Source organism: Chenopodium quinoa, unplaced genomic scaffold (genome assembly GCF_001683475.1).
Source record: "Chenopodium quinoa cultivar QQ74 unplaced genomic scaffold, ASM168347v1, whole genome shotgun sequence".
In the NCBI taxonomy this organism is placed as follows: domain Eukaryota; kingdom Viridiplantae; phylum Streptophyta; class Magnoliopsida; order Caryophyllales; family Amaranthaceae; genus Chenopodium; species Chenopodium quinoa.
In genome coordinates this window covers 2,110,323-2,127,932 of record NW_018745003.1, presented here as the reverse complement: position 1 = coordinate 2,127,932, position 17,610 = coordinate 2,110,323, and the positions used below count along the sequence as shown (strand labels likewise).

At 36.3% G+C, this 17,610-nt stretch overlaps 4 protein-coding genes across 4 annotated transcripts; all 4 read right to left on the bottom strand.

Moving 5' to 3' along the window:
- Positions 1 to 1,092: 1,092 nt before the first annotated feature.
- Positions 1,093 to 2,698, bottom strand: LOC110707840 (fatty alcohol:caffeoyl-CoA acyltransferase-like). Its single transcript, XM_021885899.1, has one exon. It carries the CDS (start codon positions 2,612 to 2,614, stop codon positions 1,244 to 1,246), a length of 1,371 nt encoding a protein of 456 aa, XP_021741591.1. The 5' UTR covers positions 2,615 to 2,698; the 3' UTR covers positions 1,093 to 1,243.
- A 313-nt stretch (positions 2,699 to 3,011) lies between these two features.
- On the bottom strand, positions 3,012 to 6,777 carry LOC110707839. Its single transcript, XM_021885898.1, has 4 exons — positions 5,386 to 6,777; positions 4,214 to 4,429; positions 4,034 to 4,125; positions 3,012 to 3,930 (listed from the first exon to the last, which is right to left on the bottom strand). Exons 1-4 carry the CDS (start codon positions 6,463 to 6,465, stop codon positions 3,216 to 3,218), a joined length of 2,103 nt encoding a protein of 700 aa, XP_021741590.1. The 5' UTR covers positions 6,466 to 6,777; the 3' UTR covers positions 3,012 to 3,215.
- Positions 6,778 to 7,979: 1,202 nt separating this feature from the next.
- On the bottom strand, positions 7,980 to 12,817 carry LOC110707837 (syntaxin-32-like). Its single transcript, XM_021885897.1, has 5 exons — positions 12,233 to 12,817; positions 10,072 to 10,322; positions 9,812 to 9,978; positions 8,731 to 8,928; positions 7,980 to 8,443 (listed from the first exon to the last, which is right to left on the bottom strand). The coding sequence occupies exons 1-5, from the start codon at positions 12,471 to 12,473 to the stop codon at positions 8,284 to 8,286; spliced, it is 1,017 nt and encodes a 338-aa protein (XP_021741589.1). The 5' UTR covers positions 12,474 to 12,817; the 3' UTR covers positions 7,980 to 8,283.
- Positions 12,818 to 14,187: 1,370 nt separating this feature from the next.
- On the bottom strand, positions 14,188 to 16,463 carry LOC110707635 (glucan endo-1,3-beta-glucosidase 8-like). Its single transcript, XM_021885661.1, has 2 exons — positions 15,755 to 16,463; positions 14,188 to 15,459 (listed from the first exon to the last, which is right to left on the bottom strand). The coding sequence occupies exons 1-2, from the start codon at positions 16,084 to 16,086 to the stop codon at positions 14,343 to 14,345; spliced, it is 1,449 nt and encodes a 482-aa protein (XP_021741353.1). The 5' UTR covers positions 16,087 to 16,463; the 3' UTR covers positions 14,188 to 14,342.
- Positions 16,464 to 17,610: the final 1,147 nt, after the last annotated feature.

The window sequence follows — 17,610 nt, the reverse complement described above, 5'->3', positions numbered from 1 at the left end:
ATGAAGGGATTTTCTGTTGTTAACTTCTAATTTAAACAAAAATAGAAACACTTACTCCAATTCGTTCTGTAAAACATACAAATTTTATTTTCTGATTACTCTATCTAAATTAATTACTCTACTACACTACTACTAAAAGCTTAATTCGCAATTTTATTTGGACTCTTAAAATGTTAAGTCTTAACTCTTAACACACTTGCACTTTTAGTCATTCCCTTCACTTTCTATTAGAATGTTGGAAATCAGAATTGTCCTTACATACAGAGGCAAAGGACTACATGTGGATATTGCAAGTGATGCTCACTTGGAAATGTGCATTTGCCAAATTCTCGGCCTATGTGGAATTGCGCAGTCTAGTCACATAAGCGCTCAGGAGACAGCTCAGCAACACGTCGATTTGGATTTAGGCATGCCATAAGTGACCTTTGGCATAAATCAAAAGTTATTCCTGATGCAACAGAGATAATACAGGGTCCATTACATCAAAAACTCAAAAAGTAGAAAAGATAAGGAATTATTCCCCTGTGGTGAAGCTACTTTTGAAGAAGCATCTTGGTCTTAAATTGTTTGGGAAATTGGAGAATTGTCATATCTTTGTTGCAAAATAATGCTATCTAAAAGTTCTGTGATTAATACAATGATGTATTCATATAAACTTGTACGTAATATTACCTTATTGCATTGTATAGACGAAGATAAATCTAACTTGCACTGCATAAAAAAAGGACTAATTCTGAACTACTTATCCTTCTGAAACCATTAAACAGAACATATTTTTACACTAAGTACACCTCAATACCTCATGTTCTGTTACAGAACAGAATCTGCATCCCTTCATAAATTCCCAATACTACTCAAAACTGTCTCCTGCAATGGATGGTAATGAAAATCTATTGAAAACACAAATATTTAGGATGTAAAAGCATTGCATCACAACCATTTTGTTACTGTCTACCAAAGTGGCCATGAAACTGTATGAAATTTACTTAATAAAAACCCTGAATTAGTATTAAGTCTATTGTTTCTCCGAGTATGAGAGCTTCCAATAAAAAAAATCCCTGAAGAAAATGAATTATAGGAAAAACAGTTATACTGAAATAACAACTTTTACATTTACTTTTTGGTAGGAGGCAACTTATACATTTTCTTAAGACAATGCAAGGTCAAGCAAACAAACTATAAATATTCTCTTTATATTGCTAATACAGTAGAGTGTATATAGTGTTACTTCATCAATCTCGATCTAGGCTTTGTCAACGAGGCAGAAAAGCTCTTCGAACCTCTTACAGGCAGTCTCTGGCAAGCAAAGGCAAACTAGCATGCCATCAGCATTAATCCCACCTTCAGGAAGAAACACACAAACTTGAGGAGTTGGTGTTAAGTCAATAGGTCCAGCATAAGCAGGTATTCCCCATCCAAAATCAGCTGATTCATAGAGTAGAAACCTTGTCCATTGTGTTATTGTCAACTTTCCTCCAAACTCAAGCGTCTTAGGCCTTCTAACCTCGACATAGTCCACTGTGGACCTCACATAATCCTCATTAACACTAAGCCTTGCTCTGTGAACCAAGTCAGCTGTCCAAGGGAGTGGGTGATCGATAAACTCTTCAACTTTGCTCGTGGCACAAGCAATACACACTGCATTTCCATAGAATCCATCCTTCAATGGCGGGTCCTTGAGCATGTGGCGGGTGTTGACTGTGAAAGTGAGGCGTAGCTCATAGTCTAATGGCTTCACATCCAGAGCTTTCACCCATGACCTCCACACATGAGCAGCCATAGCATCAAATGCAGTGTAATTAGTATCTTTATTGGTTTCTTGAGCCAAGGACTTGACTTGTTCTTGGAACTCTTTGGTGACTTTATAACATTTTTGTACCGGCTTCACTTCCCACAGCGACCTTGTTAGGCTCGATTCATCCACAACACTCATGAACTCAATGTGTGGATAGTTTATGAGTGGTGGATCTCGAGGAAGGAAATATTCTCGGTCCCAGCATGGTTTAGGAGAAGCGACTAAAGTTCCTACTCTAGCCGTGGTAGCCCAAGCATTGAAGAATTGCATAGCACCTATGCCATCACAAAGGCAGTGACACATTCTCAAACCAAGGCTAAAGCCTCCATCGCTAAAATAAGTCACTTGAGCTATTAACAGAGGCATGTCAACAACTTTGTATGGCTCCTCATTAGGAAATCTGTATATCAACGGTGACCATGAAGGATTTGGGGTCGACAAGTCCCCTAGGTCAGCTAAGGCTATCGATGAGTGAGCTTCAACTATAAGAGCACCTTGGTTAGGCCCGAAAAATATCTCTAATTTCCCATTGCTAGTCTCCCTAATCCTCCCTGAGAAAGGATAATAGGGGACTAAAACAAGAGCCAGAGCATCGCGTAGTTTCTCTACCACATTCTTGCTCATGGATGGAGTTGAGTGGTAAAAATACACAGTAGGGGTAAAAACCCGACAACCAATTATGTCATCTAAGTTGGAGAGATAGAGAGTCTCTCCATGATTGACAGGGATTGGGCCTGCAGGAAGCACTGCCTCCTTGTGTTTGATAGTTGCAGGGATGGAAAGGTGGGGAAATTGTATATCTTCCATCACGGAAGCCATGAAAATTCAATGAATTAATACTATTATTATGAGCTTGTTTTTATAGAAATATACAATCGGAAAAATCTTCGGTTGTACATGCAAAGCTTCTTAGAGAAATAATCTCTGTTTACAAAGAGCGACGGGTTGCAGATCACCTTGTCATGAGTTAAAAATAAAGATGCTGGAAAAATCTACTAGACTTGTGTACATTGGAAAATGCATGAGCAGAAGTGGTTAGACTGTGGAACCAAATTATCCCTCATAAAAGATCTATTTTCTTGAAGTATTGCCATAGACTGCGCGCTTAAAATAACAAGATCTTGACTGAATATTTGTTAACTGTATAAATTTTTTGATAACAAATAGGGCATGCAAATTAAATGTATGAAGCATGGAAATATTATGAAGATCAGTCTGAAAAATTGGAGGCAGAAATACCCATTTCTATACGCAAAATATATGAATAATTCATTTGCAAAGGAAGCAAATTACAGATTACTGGTGAGAACTTTAACAAGCTTAAGACATCAAACAATGACACAAGCATAATAGTTCTGCGAAAGACAACGAATTGCTCATAAGAACACCTTGTTATCTAAATGACCGAGGGCTGGACCTTTTAAGATGAAGAAATAGGAGTGGAGTTGTTGTCAAAAGTTGTTCCAACATGCTGAATAACGAAACCATAGATCTTCCTCTTGAGTCGTTCAATCTTGTCAGTTAACACTTCATCCCTTTTCTTGACAACAAGATCTAACCAGTCATTTATCCTCTTCAATTGTGACAAAATTGCAGCAATTGATCCACATTCAACTGGCAGTTTCCGGCCACCACTGTTGCCACACTCGCTGAAAACACGAAATCCAGCATCTAATGATTCTTCCACAAACTTCAAAAACCACATCTCCATCTCAGACTTTAAAGTAATTGCTAGCTCTATGGTGTCTCTTATTCCGTGGCCTCTTGTCCATGTCTTTTTAGGTGATTCTGACACTGTTGAAGAGGTTTTTGAGTGGTTTTTGGTTGTGCTTCCTATAGACTGGCGTTTTGAAGAGCTCTTTGGTAGGGAGGGTGGTGGTAGAGACTCAGTGTTTTGGCCAGTAAGAAGGGAAACAACGGCAAGGTCAGTGGAGAGAGAAGCTTCAACCCAAGCAGAGGCAGACTTTGATTGCTCCGTAGGAATGACAACATCATGCGCCTCAGAACTATGGCTAGATGAAACTGACTCGACATTGGCAACTGCTCGTGAGGCACTGTCATACATGGATACAAATCTGTCTATTGTAGGTAAAGGGTTTCCAGCTTTTGATGAAGAGCAAAGATCTGAAAACATGCTGAAAATACAAAATGAACATGTCACTATTTATTATTGATACAAGTTCCATCTAAAATGGAAAAAAATTTCGGACACATCAGTGTGTTTAAAGATTAACTTACCTCAAACTCCTTACAATAGACTCAGTAGCCAATGCTTCTTGCAAAGCTTCAGCTGCTGCAGTTGCAGCAATAGCCCTCCTTTGGATAGCTTCCTACAATCATTGCAAGCATATGCACAACTGAGAACCTCTGCAGTTCATCAAGAAAAAAAAAAAAAAGATAATGTGAATAGCTCCCTACCTTCCCAAGCTTTGCAAGGCTGCCTGATACAGCGTCTAGTGGCACGCTACCATCAGTCCATTTCTTATCGTGAATGGTGATTCCAGCAGCTAAAGCAAACGGCTTGCCAGGTGTGACAAATTCATCAGGGGTGCTAGATTTGGACTTGCTATCAGAAGTAGAATCATCCTTTGATTCATGACTATGTACATCACTTAAACGGCGAGACAAAGCAGCCTGCAATATTTAGCACCGTCAGGAAAGATTCAGTTCAATTATGTAGTATGAGGGTCATGAAGGCATGAACAATAGCTAGGAAGCAAAAGCATTTAAAACACTATACTGTCAAGTGTCAACAAACAGTGAAATGAGATCATGATTAGTATTATTTTAGGATTGAAATGGATATATCTCAACAAAAAACCCAAAAACTAAACATCATCTACATGCTTGTGAATCATTGCAAAAACTTCTTACTGATTCCAGTTTATCATTGCAAACACTACTTACTGATGCAGTTTATCGAACATGTACAGAGAAATAAGTTCATTGCCAGAGTAAATTTACGCGGTAATTCAACTATGTGTGGAAGATGGTACTTCTAGGCTCACACAGTCACATATCATAGAATTACTTATCACACATCAATTTAGCTAATGCAAGTCAGTACAGAATGAAGATGCAATCATGACCCGGCGATAGCTCTATGACTCTCCGAATTCTTTAGAAGCATTGCTATTCATACAAGAGGATTGTTTTGAATTCTAATAGGCCACTATTAATCTACAATTACGATATGCCACTATTGTTTTAAGTTCCTATCATTTTTCTCCATACAAATCATGGGAGGAGTTTCATATGGCATCCATTAATACAAACATGAAAGGTCAAATTCTGAACATAAAAACCCCCAAAAATTATATTAAGCTATATACAGACATGAAATAATTAAGTTAGCCATAAACTTAAGCTCAAGGAACCAACTTTATTTCACGAACAATCAAATGCAAAGTAAATAGCGAAGCATCACATATATACAAACAAAAGTTTCAACAAACACTTAACAATAAAATTAGAAACAAAACACGCATGCAATTTCTATTGTACGACCAGTTGTAACATACACGACGTGACAATTAAAACAAACTTAAATCAAAACATAAACCAAAAAATCGAGCAATTAGAAAAACTACCTGAGTTCTAATAAGAGCTTGCAAATCAGGCTTATTACTCTTCAAATTACTAATCTTCTCTTTAACCTCACCTTCATTATCCCAACTCTTCCTTCCTCCACTACCACTCCCACTCCCACTTTTTCCCAAACTACCCTCAACCTTCAAATTCCCAATTCCACTAACAACCCCACCAGTAAAACTCTTCTTCCTATTCCCTGAACTTCCTCCACCACCAGACAACCTCCTCGCAGGCGACAACGACATCCTCCTCGATGCCGGTGACGCCGCCCTTCTCCCAGCTGTTGGCGACGGCTGCCGATACCGAGACGGCACAACAATAGCCGCCTCCCTTCCCGCCTTCCTCCCTTCCTCCGCCGCCTTCGCCTCCGCCAAACTCGGCACAACACATTTTGATGGAACCGGTGATGCTGACCTCTTAACTTTGGTCATCGCCGGAGAAGGGTCCCTCTCTTTGACTTTCTCTCTTCTCCCCGCCGACACCGCCCTCTTCGCCGGTGCCGGAGAAGTGAACCTTTGTGGGGTCACCCCTAAATTCTCCTTATTACTATTGTTATTATTTTCTTCCTTTTCCTTCTTCCCCTTCTTCTGAAGAAGAGATAAAATGGGGTCAATTGAGTCATTAGAATCCGAAACCGGCTGAATGACAAAATCCCTCTTCTCCTTCGAAACCCGAATAGTTAACGGCTCCGGCGACCCGATAAACGGGTGTCTCCCGGAGACGGGTCGGATTCCGGTAGCAAAAGGAATCGGAGACGAAGGGTCGAACACGAATCGATCAAGGTAAACAAATTGACCGAGTTGAATGCGATTAGAGAGGATGAGATCGGTGTCACAATCAGAGAGGGAAATGTAGGTGGAGTTTTTGGAGTCGGAGAGTTGAAGAAGGAAGCCATGGTTAGGCCAAAGGTCGAGGTTAGAAGTGGGAGTAGTTGCGGTGTTCGATAGAGAATTAGAGGGTAAAGTTGGGAGGATTCCGATGACTTGGAGGAGAGCAGAGCGGTGTTCGCCGGTGGGTTTGGTGTTTGTGTTCATGGATTGAAGGAGTTTAAGGAGGATTCCTGGGGTTAGAGTCGCCATTGTTGAAGGTAAAAAAGCTCGAGTGAAGAAGAAGAAGAGGAGGTGAAGCTTAGGGAGAAGAAAAGGGACGTTATATTTGAGATCTGAAGAAGAAGGTAAGTTTTTGAATTTGAGGAGAGAGAGAGAAGAAACGAGAGTGCCGCTTATTTGAAAGAGGGTTGATTTTGAATTTTGTAAAATAACGTTCGGGACCGTTACGCTGTTGTTGCTCTTCTTGTTTTGGAAAGAGTATTGTTACGGAGTACTATCTTGTCCCTTTTCATTCATTTTATGAAGTCCGATCTTATAAACTTTGACCTTATTCTATTACTAATACAAATACAGAGGAAGTATAAATAAAAGAAGAAATATACGTAGTAATTAAGTGCGATATATCTATTTTGATGTACTTTTTAAATGAGTGTTAGCTAATTAGAGATATAAATTGTGAAAAATGAGACTTGAAGACTGTAAAAAGTTAAATATTACAATTACTTAGAAATGAAATAAGTAGTTTATTTTAAAAGGAAATTGGATGATTGAGAATCTTTGTCTTAGGTTTGTAGGATAAATTATACTCTGTATAATATAATTGTACACAATACGGATGTAGTTGTTTTTTTAAAAATTTGTGTTTTATAAAAAAGTTTACATGTAAATACTACTTCCGTTTCTTAATTATGTAAAATCAGTCAAGTAAAACAAAACATAGTTAGACTTATGCAAATACTTTAGTTTTTTTATTTTTTATTTTTATTTTTTAGTGTTTAGAGAGCCAAAAAGGCGGAAATGAGAATCAATCTTAGGATCTCATGGAACCGGAAGAGAAACTCTAACTACTTGAGATATCCCTCACTAAGTCACTCTCATGCAAATACTTTGTGTTTGTTTGGTTAACATGGTTCCATATGAAGTTGTATCTTATGAAAGTTGTTTCCTTAACGAAATTCCTAAGCTATTTGGTTTTTGGCAATGAGAAGTTAAAAGCCCCATGAAGTAATCGTCCCACAATTGCCTATTTAATTACTAGATTTAGTGAGAAGTTGAAATATCCACTTCAGTTTGCAATTGTCCCACAATTGCCTATTTGCCTATACCTAAGCCGCTTGGATTAACATGACACGAAATCAAATTACCCCAATGATTAGTTTTAGTCCCCAAACCACATACAGTACCAAATAAAATTATCTTATGCTTTTTTATTTGGAAGAAGATGCTATTCATATTTGATAAAAAAAGTCATTCATTTCAAATAAAGTGCAATTAATATTTGGGCACCAAGCGCATGGAACTCCCAAGAAAACCAAATATAAAGTAAACACAAACATATACAAATATCAGACAAGATGTGTATAATTTGCCAGTAAGATTTTTCAAACTTTGTACACAATTTGTCACAGTTATTTCTCGAAACATTTTATAAAAGAATTTGCAATCAGAACACTTCATTTAAGCATCCACTACAGTATCTGCAAATGGCAGCACCAAGACTGCTTTGACTAGATGTAATCAGAAACATAATATGAAGATGAAAATGAAGAGAAATGGCAGAAACAGAAAGATCAGAGAACCTTTCATCTAGTAAAAACTATTAGCAATGTTTACAACATTCGTGAGATATTACATATTGTTCTGCCGAAAAAATTACCTGTTTCAATACTTCCAACTTAGCCACACACTGTTCTCTTCGCTCCAAGAAATAGAAACCAAAAAACAAGGAAGAAATAAAAGCAATCTAAAATAAGGGACAAGCCCAATCTACAATAACACCTTTCTTTATTGTTCATTTAAATTTTTCTCAACCTATATACTCAGCCAAAAAGGTTCTATGAATGACATTTATGCAACAAAAAATAGGAAAAACATCAGAAATACTATCAATACAAAGAATATCTTGATCATCAGCCATCTGTTTGAGGATATACTGTTATAGTACCTGACCAACTGGTTCTGAGCCCCTTCAACATTTGCAAGGGTATCCTCCATGTTCTCGTCAATCCTGCAATAATGCAGAATCAAGGTCAGATCACAAATCCAGATTTACATAGGAGAAGCATGCAAACTTTCCCACGAAACTGCACCTTACAGATACATGTGTGTAGTAAAGTTGTTTCATACATCAGTAAGATCTTTTTTTGCTCATACAGCAGGCAAATGGTATATATCATTATATTATACATGCTTTAGATATTAAAAATAACTTGAGAGTCAACTACAGAGACAAGCCAATCATTAGCACATATTTGTATCAGTCAAAACAGCGATCTTAAGCTACAGGATGCAAACCTGATTGCAATCTCTCCTTGTTGTGACACCATTGTTGCCAATTGTGTAAATATATTACTCAATTCGTGAATTGTAGACTCCACATTCTGAAGTGCTTCAGCTCTGCTCTGCATATAAGTGTCCTGTAATGGAACCATCTGTTGCTGTTGTTGATTCTGTTGTTGCAACAATGGCTGAGATTCTCCATCAGCTGATTTTCTGCAAAATAAAGAACAATGAAGTCAGCACCTTAACTAATCAAATTTATACAGATGTTTGAAAGAAACAGAAGTGGGTTACTCATTTCTATTAATTTACATCGAGAAGGAATATACGGAGATAAGTAGATTATACTTCTGTGCATCACTTGCTACCCAGCACATCAACTCTAATGGAATGATTATCATTAATTAAATTTTCTACTCTTCTTATCTAACAGTAAGAAAAGAGCTAAGTAATAGTAGATCAGAATAGAGCTCTCAGTCTATACTCTTCAGGGCACAGCAGATGCGATTCATTAACAGGGTTTACCAAATGCACAAAAGGCAAAGCAAAATTCTTTGAAGATGAAAGTCTGATGTCAACTCCTAATTCTTATCCTTGTTTATTCTATAAAGTTGCCAATATAAAAATAGCCTAGCATCTTGTGAACATGTCAAAAGGACAAAAAAGAGACCCTCTTTACCAATTCAGTTAGACTAAAAAGGCAATGTAATTCTAGTTTCTCAGATGCAGTTTGGTGTATGAGGGGGGAAGCACGCAAACACCAATCATTAGCACATATTGACAACCATATAAAATAAACTTCTGAAAAACATTTGTTACTCAAGAAAATATTGTTGACCTCTTTGGCCCATGCCTCTTCTATTAGAAAATATTGTTGACCTCTTTGGCCCATCACTACGATACTACAAAATTTTGAATCAAATAGGCATTAACAAACAAAGATTCAAGCTTAATGGAAATTCAATGGATAACGTTTGCAAAAAGGTTACATAATACGAAATAGCAAACTACCCAGAGAAGAAAAGAAACACTGCTATATGATTATGATAGAAAGACACCAGCTTCACAGTGAGAGCTCCAGCTTCAGAATACTTACTTCGGAAACAAAGCGGATGAAGTTGAAGCTGCATTAGCCCATGGAGGAGCAGAGGGTCCATTGGGTGATTTGGCTGCCAATGGCCGCTGACGGACGAAAGGATTTGCAGGCTCTTTTGATGCAGTTGACGAATACAGTTGCCTTCTATTCTCATGAACCTTTAAATTCTGCAATCATCCCAAAAAAAGCGGGGTAAGTTGAAAGCATGACAGTGATTGCATTGAGTAAAGCACCACATATTACAGTGCCAAACACCATACCTCAGTTCGCATTGTAAGAACCTCCTTAAACTCCTTAGTTGCTGTCATTAGACGGTTCTTAAGGTTATCTACAACTGTGGTAGAATGACTAGTGGTGTCACTAGAAATATTTCCACTCTCATTTTGGGTGTTGCACAGAAGCTGCAGGTCTACTACAGCTGAATTAAGTGCAGTAATGTCTTGCTTGATAACTGCAGTCAGCTCTTGAATTTCAAGAGTTGGGTCATCAAAGACAGATGTCCTCTTGGCCACTGGAAAACAGATTAATGAGCATAAATCAGAGTAAGATAAATAACACACACTTCAAAAAAGCACCACACTCAGATATTTATGATAGTTCAGTTTTAAGTAAAACTTCAACATCAATTATGAATTCACATCACACATTTCCAATCAAGGACTTCAGCGTGCAACTACATATATACCAAATTCAACATTACGGTCATTAACCAGTACAACACTCATCAAAACAAACCAACCTCACTCACTAAAACACCTGTCCAATAAAATAACTCAGAATGCATCAAGAACATCTACCAAATTCAACACCATTATATCATAAACCCATTTCTCTACTAAACCAATATATAAGCTTAAATAACCTCACACTACATTAGCTCAATTCGAATGAAATCACAACACAAATCTGAAAACTGACGATAGACAAGCCAGCCAAAACCTCCAAAATCTGACTACAAATCAACCAAATCACACCGCCTCGTATATAAGAAAACTAAATAATTTATACTCAAAAATAGTCTCACATACTAAACACAACCTAATCATAGCCTAATTGGCACAATCTCTACACCTTGATTAAGGACGTCAGAGTGTTAGTGTCACATTTCTCCTCTTAATTACTGCGTCTACATAATCCAACATCAACCACTCTTAATCCCATCATAATAAACAAAAAGAATAATTGATCTGCATTAGCAAATTCTGATCAAAGTTCAATTATCATCAACACCTCATCCAATACTCAGAATCTCATAGAGCATCCAAACCATACTAGAAGTAGGAAGGTTTCACCTAGATGCCCTAAGACGTCTCCTCAATTACCAGAATATAGTGTGTTGAAAACATTAGAAATTTTCCTATTTCAAATTTGGAACAACAAAGTATGTCAAAAGTACATTTTGCTGTCAACACTACCTAAACACACAAAAGCTATACAAATCTCTGTCATTGCTTAGTTTATATGCCAGATTGGATCACATCACTCAGTATATTTCCAATAAAATAAATGACTACAAATAAATAGCAAACTATAATTTCGGAAAAAGGTTCGGTCACCCTCATTGATGTATCATTTACATCACCAGTGTAGCTTAACGAAGCATGATCTATCAAGCTAACAGAATTCAGAACTACACTAAAAAGTACAATTCCCATGAAGTCAATCCAAAATCCATCATACTCAGTACTGCAACATTTCCACATCAACTGTTGACAAAGAATCACAGAAAAAACTGCATCAAACTTCCTCCATAGTTCAGTTTTAGGTAAAAGTTCAACATCAGTTATGATCACTCACATCACACCTTTCTAATCAAGGACTTCATAGTGCAACTATATACCAAATTCAACATCAAGGTCATCAACCAGTCCAAACCTCATAAATTCAACACTACTATATCATAAACTCATTTCTCTACTGAACTGACAATAAACAAAAATAACCCCTCACACTCCTTATCTCGGTTCAAGTATAATCACAATACAAATATGATCACTAACATTACACAAGCCAGCTAAAACCACCACAATGCGACAACCAATCGACCACATCACACGGCCTCATATATAATACTATAACACTAAATGATCTATACTCAAAAACAGTCTCACATTTCAAACACAACCTAATCATAATCAATTCAGCACAAGTATTCTCCAACCCTTGATTAAGAAAATCAGAGTTTTAGTGTCTCATTTGCCTTTCATATAAAGCATCTACCAAATTCAACATAAACCCATCAAACAAATACCCAATTCACTCTATAATACATCATTCCAATCAAAACAAAAACCCAATTGCATCAACAAAATCTGATCAAAGTTCAATAAACAAAACACCAAATTTGATCAACCACATTATACATTCCCCGATTCCAATCAAAACATACACAACACCAACTACAGTTGGCAAAGAACTTACACTTAGCGAGCTTGGCAAGCTTCTGGGAAGTTTGATGGATACCAAACCCGATCTTGGAGGCCCGTTTATTGAACTCCGATTGAATAACAGCGGATCTAGGCCCATTAACCTGAGAAACATCAACGGAGCTACTGCTACTCGGATTATTCGGCCCATTTGATGGAATCGACTTCTTTAACCTCTCTGCAATGCTCTGAAACTCGTGAGTTCTATCTCGATAAGATGATTGCGCAGACCTCATTTCCCAAAATTGAAGTTTATAAACCCTAGAATTTTTTTCCAGAATTCACCGACAATCATAAATTGGGGAAATTTAGATCTAAAATCCCTAATTTCTGAGGTATTATGTGATCTTTTTGTTTAATTGATTACCCAGATCTCGGGATCTTGGAAGGTAGAAGAGGAATTTTCTTTGAATTTTGTTGTCCGAAAAAAAAAATTTAAGAGATACTCTCTCTTGAAATTACAGCAAATTTAGAGATTTTTTATTTTATTTTTCTTTTTCACTCTAAATTTCCAGAAATGTTGTTTTGGTAGGGACAAAGAAGAGTGAGTAAGGAAGGCTATGATTTGAGATGCCACGCTGGCATATTTAATTTTAGCCGTCGATCTTTTTTTTTTTTTTTTTTCTTTTTTTTTATTTATTATTATTATTATTATGTTTTTGTGAGTGGGATGGAAATGCCTTAATGAATGATGATCATCCTGTTATGTTGTAATTTATCCACAAGAAAATGAAAAATTAGCATGTACTTAAAAAAAAAAAAATCCTTTGATGCACTTGAGAGTAGGAAACATTGTAATTGAAAAGTGTGTTACATAGTACCAAATTTTTGTGGCATACACGTCATTACAGAGCATCATTTTCAGTACTCCTAGGTGCATGAAATAATTTGCGACTTATTGATGAGTGATTTTTTCTATTCTAATTTGTTCTTTTGCATATAAAACACTATATTAAGTTGTAGTGTGACATTAAAAGAATAAAAGAGAGAATGTACATTAGATAACATACTCCTAAGTTGTTCTTCTTATTTATGCTTGCTAAATTAATTAGCTTTATATGGTCTAATTCAAAGACATCACTTACACTCCTAATTGTGCATCAAAGGTTTTATGCCTTTATGAATTGTGTGTTGCCAAATTTGTGTGCCATACATGTCTTTATAGAGCATCATCCTAAGTGCTCCGAAGTGTATGAAATAATTTGCGACTTACTAGGTCAATTTCTATTCAAATTTGTTCATTTGACAAACACTATATTTAGCTATAGGGTGACGTGCTGGCATTCCAAGAAGAAAAGAGAGAAGGCAAACTAATTATGTAGTAAAACCATTTTCAATTTAATCTTCTTATTCATATTGCTTTATATTGTATAATTCAAAGACAACACCTCCTAATTGTGCATCAAACGCTTTGTCTTTGTGCCTACACAGCACACACAACCTCCACATCACACAGTCCCCTTGCAAGATTACATAGGCAGTCATCGCAACAATTTCAACAGTATCTTTGAGTGTAGCACTCTAGCCCTGGGTTCCTTCAAATACTTCATATATGGCAATAAAGACGACTCCAATGAACATTTCTTAGATGGCTTCATTTAATTCGTATATAATTATTATTGTTTATTTTGGTAAAATGCATAATGATAAACTTTCATTTCTTTATCCCCAAGTCCAATTGGAATTGAAGACTAGGATAATGTGATCAAATTTTTTTTGACAATAAGGTATATAAAAATCAAGACATTAACATTATTGACTTTAGCTGGATCTTGAATTTTTGACACTGCCATAGCCATTCATCTAAAACAAGTAGTCAAGCAATACAATGTCATCTTCACTACACTAGTAAAAATTTACTTCAAGATGTGCACATTATCTAAAAGACTTACAGTTCTCAGGCAGAACAAGTGAAAAAAAAACTATAGAAGAACAATAGTTTGGCATCAAGCTAAGTATTCAAATATAATGTTCCCATGAAGGAAGAATGTAATTTTTTTTTTACAGTTCACTCAATTTCAATGTCAATATACAAGAGCCAAATGCACATAATTCCTCTACAATGACTATTATCCGTGAAGACCTACAAAATTTCTCTACTACATTCACTGAACAAGCAAAAACACGATACATACACTTATGCTTGTCCATAGAACCTCAAAAACTCCTTTGCGCAGAATCCCAGAGGAGCTGTAGTCAATCATGATCGGAAACTGACAGCTTCTGTCTGATGGATCTCGATCAGTGATCATAGCCAGGCCATCAAAATCACAGTCCCAGATATTCTGACCCTTAATCTGATAATACATGTTGAAAGCATAGGAAGCATTCCCTTGGACTGACAGATGGTTGCATGAACATCCATAGCCTAAGGATGTGCAGTCTGACAAACTACAAGCATAGTTTATGTTATCAGGCAAGTCCCCCAAGTTTGTAGCATCAGAGTTCAAAACACACCACCTTTTCTCCATATATACCACTCCTTCCACTGGGATTAGTGTCCTATCTTCTTGCATACCGGCTAAATCGAGTTCATACTTTGGCATTCCATCAAACTCAAACAGCCCCCAATGCCTCTCAAAGTTCCCTGGTGCAATGCTCTTGGCATTCTCATCGATCAAACTGAACAGGTAGACATCAATTTTGCCCTTCCGAAGTGGAGTCCCTTCCCCACACATAATATGTTGAAGAAGGCCTTGATTGAACCTCTTAGCATTCTCAGCATTGGCATGTATATCACCATCAGTCGGCCAACCTACCTCTCCTACTATAACCTCCATATCAGGGTACCCAGCTTTGTTCAATGCTGACAATAAAGTATCAAAATTCGCGTCAAACACATTGGTGTATGTCAAACCCTGGTCTCTTATAGGCACATTTGACCCCTCAAAGAAAGCATAGTCTATAGGGAAGTTCTTGTTTCCATACAGACTAAGGAAAGGGTATATGTTGACAGTAAAGGGAGCACTGTTTTCATGTAAGAACTGCAGGATTTCGAGTGTAAGGTCTCGAACTTCAGGCCTGAAATCTCCAGCAGAGGGCACAGGATCCGACTCAGGAGAGTAGTAGACATCGGCATTGAAAGGAATTGTCGCCTTGATTCGATCCCCGTGTCCTGCCCGATTAAGGGCCTCTTGGATGTTCCTGAGGGCTGGTAACATGTACTTCAGGTATGTGCCATTATAGGTCTGTAGTGTTGGCTCATTGCCTACTGCAACATAGCTGCACAACAAAAAGGTAAATCAAAGAATATTGTGAGATCAAAATCAAAGCAATAAAAGTAACTTTCAACAGTACACTTTAAATCTTTATCACTTAATTCTCCACAAATTTCATCAAAAAACAATCAACATCACGAGTAAAAAAACCCATCAAATTCCTAATTCATCAAGCAAGATTCATAAAAAATCCAGAAACACAAAACCCATCAAAAATTCAGTACTTTACAAGACTAAGAACTTAAAAGAAGCAAAACATCAAACAGTTGGTGTGTACTAAAAAAGTTAAGAGACTTAACTTGATATTTACACCACCAGAATAGAAGTAAGAGGTAACATTAGCATCAACCCAAGAAACAGCAGCATCTGGATCACTACTCATCTCCTCCAACATATTATTAGGAATTGCTAACATTACTTCAATTTCAGTACCAATTAAAGCATTCAAAATATTATCATCAGCTTCAAACAACTTCAATCTATCAAACCCATTATTTTTCAGCATCTGAACCACCATATCAGCAGGTAACTGATGAGTTGCCATGGTACCCCAATTCACCCCAACACTTAAACCCTGAGAAAATACAGCCGCCATTACTAAAAACAGAGTATAACAGTAAAAAAATGCCATTATTAGGGTTCCTTCTAAAATTGTGATGAATCTTGAAATGGGTATTTTTGAAATTAGTACCCTTTTCAAAGTTGTGAAATGGGTAGGTGAGATTTTGGGAGAAAAGGGGTGTTTTTGATGATGGGTATGGTAGAAGAGGAGAGAGAAAGAGAGAGATTCGTTCCTTAGTTCTGTTATTCAGTTACAGGGCCATGCAAATGGAAGTTATAGTGCTGTGATTGCTGTCATTCCCATCTTTATCACATTCTTTTGATTTTGCTGAGGCAAATTGACATAAAATAGTAATAGTATGTATTCTAAGTAAGTCATTTTAGATGATTTCATACAATACTATAGTTTTTATGTAGTTATCATTCATTACTTTACCAACAATATGAAGTGAAGTGACCTCTTGGAGAAATTGGTTTAGAACTAAAAGATTCACTTTCTTTAGTCAAATTAAATGGATAAGCACTACAAGTAGAGTTAAAGATTTGAGAAATTAATTTTTTGTGTTGTTCATGCATGGTACTTTATGGCAAAATTGAGTATTTGACTAATGTAAGAAATTTAGTCGAAAAGTGTGTTACTACTCCGTAGTAATGGTAGTAATTAAAAAGTGTAACAATTCAATAAGTCAAGAGATATACGGAGTATTAATACTATATATTTAAACATTGATTATATCTATCGATTTACAATTTCTTATAAATTTATCAATAATTTTTTTTTTTTCAATTTTTAGATCTAATTATAAAGGGATTGTACTATTTTAAAAGATAAAAATAAAGCAAATGGACATTTCATGAGTATCAAATGACATCATTTCACTTTTGATCTCAATCTAAAGCAAATGACATTCTTATGTATATACCATGCTTCCTATATTTTATTATTCTATATGGATGAAAAACCCAATGCGCTAAGGATGCATATTGTAACCTATTTGGAAAATATTGTTAGAAAATTAATTTCACATGGGAGTCATAATTTTATAATCTTGTTTGATTTATCAAACGTACACCAGCTTCAAATATTGTAATTTAACCGTACTCTTTTCTTTCAATTATTGTAGTATAATACGAAAAATAACTTTAAAATTAATTCTAAGAAGTAACATAACCTTCATAATAGTAAACTTTCTTTTAAGGTCAATTGGGATAAGATCAAGAACATAAATAACACTAAAAATTATCATGAATAGTGCTTAAGATTTGTTTTAAAATGAAAATTTTGAAGCAAATCCTTCAATGGCCCCCAAGAATTTAGGGTATATCCAGACAAGATTAGCCACTCTAAAAAGCTCAAGCTCAACATGCATCAGCAAGAAGTAAGCATATTTTTGACTCAACTTTTGCTTAAAAGTTCCACGAAAATATTGTCTGAAATCCCAACTTTCCAGCCTCAGTCTACGTGTTGCTCATACCCATGCAAAATTCCCTCTTTTTTCCCATTTTTTAATTTATTTGTTTACATCTTAAGTGAATAAAATGTAAAGAAAATAAACATATACAGTTATTTGTGTATGCTTTATGTTGTAAAAGT

Coding starts and splice junctions, on each gene's coding strand:
- LOC110707837 (XM_021885897.1), bottom strand. CDS start 12,473: ATGAGGTCTGCGCAATCATCTTATCGAGATAGAACTCACGAGTTTCAG. Junction 10,323..12,232: donor GCTTGCCAAGCTCGCTAAGT/GTAAGTTCTTTG, acceptor TCTGTTTTCCAG/TGGCCAAGAGGACATCTGTC. Junction 8,929..9,811: donor TCATCCGCTTTGTTTCCGAA/GTAAGTATTCTG, acceptor TTTATTTTGCAG/AAAATCAGCTGATGGAGAAT.
- LOC110707635 (XM_021885661.1), bottom strand. CDS start 16,086: ATGGCATTTTTTTACTGTTATACTCTGTTTTTAGTAATGGCGGCTGTA. Junction 15,460..15,754: donor TCTGGTGGTGTAAATATCAA/GTTAAGTCTCTT, acceptor TTTGTTGTGCAG/CTATGTTGCAGTAGGCAATG.
- LOC110707840 (XM_021885899.1), bottom strand. CDS start 2,614: ATGGCTTCCGTGATGGAAGATATACAATTTCCCCACCTTTCCATCCCT.
- LOC110707839 (XM_021885898.1), bottom strand. CDS start 6,465: ATGGCGACTCTAACCCCAGGAATCCTCCTTAAACTCCTTCAATCCATG. Junction 4,126..4,213: donor GCCTTGCAAAGCTTGGGAAG/GTAGGGAGCTAT, acceptor CAATGATTGTAG/GAAGCTATCCAAAGGAGGGC. Junction 3,931..4,033: donor TCTATTGTAAGGAGTTTGAG/GTAAGTTAATCT, acceptor TTGTATTTTCAG/CATGTTTTCAGATCTTTGCT.